Source organism: Arachis ipaensis, chromosome B06 (genome assembly GCF_000816755.2).
Source record: "Arachis ipaensis cultivar K30076 chromosome B06, Araip1.1, whole genome shotgun sequence".
In the NCBI taxonomy this organism is placed as follows: Eukaryota; Viridiplantae; Streptophyta; class Magnoliopsida; order Fabales; family Fabaceae; genus Arachis; species Arachis ipaensis.
The window spans coordinates 81,519,061-81,525,333 of NC_029790.2; the positions used below are offsets into that span (position 1 = coordinate 81,519,061).

The 6,273-nt window shown below is 38.2% G+C and overlaps 2 protein-coding genes across 2 annotated transcripts; one reads left to right on the plus strand and one right to left on the minus strand.

Annotated features, from left to right (window-relative positions):
- Positions 741-1,609, minus strand: LOC107646986 (acetyl-coenzyme A carboxylase carboxyl transferase subunit beta, chloroplastic-like). The gene has a single exon (XM_021105543.1). It carries the CDS (start codon positions 1,569-1,571, stop codon positions 741-743), a length of 831 nt encoding a protein of 276 aa, XP_020961202.1. The 5' UTR covers positions 1,572-1,609.
- LOC107646987 lies at positions 5,013-5,786 on the plus strand. Its single transcript, XM_016351125.1, has one exon. The coding sequence runs from the start codon at positions 5,013-5,015 to the stop codon at positions 5,784-5,786; it is 774 nt and encodes a 257-aa protein (XP_016206611.1).

Genomic DNA, 6,273 nt, shown 5'->3' on the forward strand with positions numbered 1-6,273 from the left:
ATTAAAGTTGAATAATGATAATATTGTGTAGTGATATTCGGTTTGGATTCTTGTGAATGTTAATGAATGATGAGGTTTATTGATGTTGATAGAGGATGGTGAAATGATATTTTGTGATGTAAATTGTTGAGATTTGAGTTTACAAGTAGAATTTGGAGTATGGAATGGATGATTTTATGTGTTTCTAGGTTATGGAATCATGAAAAGATATATGAATATGATTTAGGTATATTAGGACTATTTTGAATGTGAAATAAGTGATTTTGGATTGAGAGTTTGGTGAAATTGAGGTTTAAAGGTTTTGGTGAAAATGGATTTTTGGCAGATCATATCTTGAGCTAAAATTTTTGAAATGGATTGAATTTTGTATTAATTAAAAGATAATTCAAAGAGCTTTAAAACGGTATATATTTTGTGGAAATCGGAATTTCGTAGAAAAAGATATGATCATGGGAAGTTGGTGTCAAAAATATTATTTCTGAGATGTTGCCGAAATTGTGAGTTCTGGTTTGTGTGCGTGATGTAAGATTAATGTCGGTTAAGAATTTTCACAAAATATTCCCGTTGATAGTTGATAAACCATTATTTTATGATATATTTTGGACTGAATTGAGTGGGTTTTATCAACTAAACTCGCACTTATTCATGTAAATTGCATGTTTTTAAGTTTCCTTCCCAATTTTGTGATATGATTGAAAACATGTTTTCTAAGCCTTAAATTGTTAATTTTTAATTCTCCTTTATTTCCATTCGGATTCCTCTTCCGAATGAAATTCAATGGGATCCATAGAGACCATGTCTTCATCCATAGGATTCCAAGTACCTGGATCAATCGAAAGTTCGATTCTATCTGAACTGCTCATTTTTAAATGATATCCACAGTGTTCACAAATATTCATTTTTGATTTAAAAAATTTCCTATAATTTAATCCATAATAATTTTCGCATTTAATCCATAAATGCTTGTATTTTTGAGTTTCATCGAGATCTTTAGAATCCTCTCTTTTAGTTAAATTCTCATTCGTGATAGTTGTTTTTATGGAAGAACTCTCGCTTTCACTACCATTTCCGCCCTTACCACAAATAGAAGTATAAAAGTAACTGTCATTGTATTTATCACTTTCACTTAAAATGTGACTAACAATACAGATTTGAGAACGAAGATAACTTTCAATGCAATTATAAATGCCATTTTTCCAACTCGATTTAGTATCATACATGTAATGATTCTCATGTCTCTTAGAGACATTATTCAGATAGCTAGAATTCTTATTATAACTATCAAAAAAACTTTCTGGTTCACTTAGAAAAGAAGGATCATTAGAAATCTCTAAAAATTGATTTTCAATATCAAAATATATGGAATAACGGTTCCTTTGGCTATTGTTATCCCTAACTAAAAGAATTTTATCAGATAGGAAATTTCTAATGTTCCTGACACCGACTAAATAATGAACATTACTGTAACTAGAATTGTCACTATCATTCCAGCTAGCAAAGTCTTTTTCCATATTAATCAAAATTGGGTCTTCACTTGCACTGGTATTTTCAACAGGACCAAAACTATCCATTGAGTTACTTAGCCACACCTGTATTCTAACTGCCTATAAAACAGCATAGAATTGAACCACCATTTTTCCACGATGCCGTGATGTGTTTGTTAACTGTTTTCAGGTTTACAGGTCATATATGGCTTAAAGGAAGAAGATAAAGCATATTAAAGTGGAAGGAGCACAAGAAATTGAAGATTTGAGAAGCAAGGAGCGACGCGCACGCATGGATGACACGTGCGCGTGACCAAGAGCATCGTTCAGCGACACGTACGCGTGACTGACGTGTACGCATGGACAGATGCAAAGTTCAGCGCCAACACGTACGCGTGACAGAGCGTCACGTGCTGCACCTAACAGAACTCGTGGGGGAGATTTCTAGCTGATTTGGACCCAGATCCAAGCCCAAAAATACAGACTAGAGGCAGGGATGGAGCTGAGACTGAGGACTACACTTTCCACTTTAGTTTTAGCTTTAGTTTTTGAATTCTAGAGAAAAAAACACTACTTTTCTTTAGGGTTTTGATTTCTTAGTTTTGCTTTGGATTTGATCTTGAGAGAGCTATTGCTACCTTCAATTGAAGTCATCATCTTTATAGTTTTCCTCTCCAATTTTAATTTAATTAATTTCTCAAAATTACCAATTTTATTTTAATGACTTAAAGCTCTCAACTTGGCTTAGGAGTTGATTAATTGGGATCCCTTGAGTTGGGATACTCAAGTATTGATTTGTAATTGGAAATTGCTGGGTAACTCAATTTTCAGCAACTCTAGTCCTTCCCTATGAAGTGACTAGGACTTGTGAATCAGAGTTAGTGACAACCACTTGACTTTCCTTCAATTGTTAGAAGATAACTAAGTGGAAGTAATGAACCTCTACTATCACACTTGGGAAAGACAACAAGGATAGAAACCCCAATTATCTCCCCTAACCAAGGCCTCTTATTTTAAATACATAACATCTCTTGTTATTTGCTCATTGCTTTAATTTCTAGTTTTCTTATTTTTCCGTTCTCAACCTAAAAAATATTCAGAAAAGCCTGACCAATAATTTACATCATTGTGTCAACTCTTAGGGAAACGACTCGGGATTCTACTCTCGGTTATTAAATTTTAATTGTGACATAAATTAAATTGATAGTGGAAATTTCATCAGTTAAGACTGTACTTGCAACGCTATTTTTATAAGAAATTCTTAACTGGCATTTTTCTACCCATCAAATTTTAGCGCCGTTACCGAGGAGTTGCATATGTGTGCTAAATTATTGATTAGTGTAAATATTTTTATATTTACATAATTGCATTTTTTTATTTTATTGGTGCATTTTCTGTTTATTAGTAGTATTTATTATTTATTTTTCTTAGTATATTTTATTACCATGAGCTCTATGTTTCTTGCATTGAATAACACGTTCATTACCGGATCCGAGTCTAGCCGCATTTGATCCTGAAATTGAAAAAACCATTTCACATATTAAGCGAGCTCGGCATCGGTTAGCCTCCGAGGGTGGTGAAGGGGTTTTACCCAATTCACCAGTCTTATCAGAGGTTGAGTCTGAAGTGTCATTTGAGGAAGAAACTAACTCCTCTCCTACTAATTCCATTGACACCTCTTCTGTTGATTTAAGTACAGATACTATGGCAGCTCCTAGAAGAATTACTCTCAAGGAAGCGGGAGCTCTAGATTTTACACTGCAACCATATCAAGCACTCATCTGAATTTAACTGCTGATTTCGAATTGAAGACCGCATTGATTAATCTACTGCCTAAATTCCATGGTTTACCTGCTCAAGAGTCTATCAAGCACCTTAGAGATTTTCAGATAGCTTGTTCAACTAGTAGGCGGCATGGTGCAGACGAGACTGCTGTTTGGTTATATGCCTTCCCATTTTCTCTTGAGGAAAACGTAAAGGAGTGGTTCTACACTCAACCAGAAGCTGTTGTTACTAATTGGATCTGCTTATAAGGGAATTACTGGACAAGTTCTTTCCAGTTGAGGTCACAAACAGATTGAGGAAGGAAATTTCCTGCATCATTCAGGGTGAATCACAGACTCTCTATGAGTATTGGGAACACTTTGGAATCTCCTGGACTCGTGCCCCCATCACATGATTGACCAGTTGATGCTAATCAACTACTTCTGCCAAGGCATGAAGCCTCGAGACAAGACCCTTTTTGATGTTGCGAGTAATGGCTCTTTGACTAAGTACAAAACAGCGACAGAAGCGTGGCAATTGATCACCGATCTAGCTGAGTCTACCCAACAAACAAGGCAACGGAATAAACATCCCAAGGCCATTACGGAAGTTTCTTCTAGTAGTGAGACCACTACTCTCACCAAGACATTAGGAGAGATGACCAATATACTCAAGCAACTCCAACTCAATCAGCAATAACCTCCACCTCCTCCACAACAACACTATCAAGAGTTAGTCCCTCAGAGAGTATGTAAAATTTTCGCTTGCTACTCGCACTACACTGATGAATGTCCACAACTCCAAGAGTACAACACCTTGGCGGCCACCAATGCTTATTACAACAGTCCAAATCAAGGGTACTATCAACAAGGCCGTAACTACAATCAATGTGGTAATTACAATCAAGGTTGGCAAGACAACCCCAACTAAGTATGGAGAGACAACAACAACCAAGGAGGTAGAGACAATGGTGGAAATCAAAGGTGGAATAATAACTACCAACACAACTGGTATCAACAGAACCCTCCGTACCAACAATAAAACCAAGGCCAAAGATACCAACCACCTCACCAAAGGCAAGCCCAAGCACCTCAATTCAGCCAACCACAAGTCCCACAAATTACCTACCTTCCTCCTTCCTCCAACCAAGATGAAACACTCCGTTCTATTCTTCAAGGACAAAAAGAGCTTCAAACTTCACTTACCTTTAGCCTCACCGGTTTTACCTCCACTCTACAAGCTCTTATATTCTGTATGGAACCACCCTCTACCTCAAATGCTCAACCTTCAAGCTCTAGTGCACTTCCCTCCCAACCTTTACCTAACCCCAAGGGTAGAATTAATGCCATCACTTTGAGGTCTGGAACTACATTGTAAGAGAGGAGTCTCGAGGAGCCAAGCTTAAGAGAAGACGTTCAAGAGGAAGAAGTTATTGAGGTAGAAGATGTTGAAGAAGAGGATGAGACACAAGAGGTGGTTGAAGAAGAAGTAGCTAAACCAAGGAATGGAGCATCTAAGGAAGAGAATGTTCTGAAAGAAGCCATCCCCATTCCTTTTTCACACCTTACTAGGAGGACTAAAAAGCAACTGGAGCTAGATCCCAAGATGGTGGATATCTTCAAAAAGGTTGAGGTAACTATTCCACTTTTTGATGCTATTCGCCAGGTTCCTAAGGATGCTAAGTTTCTAAAGGATTTGTGCATGAATAAGGAAAAGATCTAGGATTTAGAAACTATTCCTTTGGGTAGCTCGATTTCTGCTTTGATGGGTGCTATACCAGAGAAATGTGGTGATCCCGATCCTTGTATGGTTACTTGCACTATAGGTGAGGTACAGTTTGTGGATTGCATATGTGACTTAGGTGCCTTTGTTAGTATTATGCCATTATTAGTTTATGATGCTTTGAAGCTTCCACCATTGAGAAGGTCGGCAGCCCGTTTTGTGTTGGCAGATAAAAGCATAATCTTAGTGGTCGACATTGCGAAAGATGTCTTGGAGAGCATTAAGGGGTTGACTTTCCCTATTGACTTCTACATTCTAGAGATGCCCCCTAATGACTCAGGGAGACCTTCATCTATCTTGCTTGGGAGGCTGTTTTTGAAGACTTCTCAAATTAAATTGGATGCCTTCTCGGGAACCTATTCCTTTGAGATAGATGGAAGAACAGTGAGCTTCAACCTTGATGAAGCTATAAAGCACCCACCAGAAGACCACTCTATCTTCCAGTGTGATATTATTGACGAGACTGTGGCTGATGTTCACCAAGAGGCAGTGGATGAGAAGAACATGGTTCAAGGTTCAAGTGTGGGAAAACCCCCTGAGCAAACTAAAGATATCTTGCCACCTCCAGGGGTTCCAGATGATCAAGTGCCAAACCATGAGCTGAACATGGAGTTGAAGCCCCTTCCACCTCACCTCAAGTATGCTTATCTTAAAGACAATCAGAAGCTTCTGGTGATTATTGCAAAGGAGCTTACTTCCCAACAAGAGGAGCGTCTTCTTCATGTACTAAGAAGAAACAAGAAAGCTATTGGGTAGAGTTTGGCGGACATAGTAGGTATAAGCCCTCCAGTCTGTGAGCACCACATTTTTCTAGAGGAGGGAAACAAGCCTATCCGTCAACCTCAAAGGCAGTTAAACCCCACAATTCTGGAAGTTGTGAAGAAGGAAGTGACCCGACTGCTTGAAGCCAACATTATCTATCCAATCTTAGATAGTGAGTGGGTTAGTCCAATACAAGTGGTTCCGAAGAAGTCCGGCGTCACAATAGTGAAGAATGAGCATGGGGAACTCATGACTACAAGGGTGCAAAATTCCTGGAGAGTGTGCATGGACTACAAGCGCTTGAACTTGGCCACTCGCAAGGATCACTATCTACTACCTTTCATCGATCAAATGCTTGATCGTCTGTCAGGTAAATCACACTATTGTTTTCTAGTTAGTTATACTGGTTATTTTTAGATCCATATTGCTCCAGAAGATCAGGAGAAAACAACTTTTACATCCCCCTTTGGAATGTATGCAT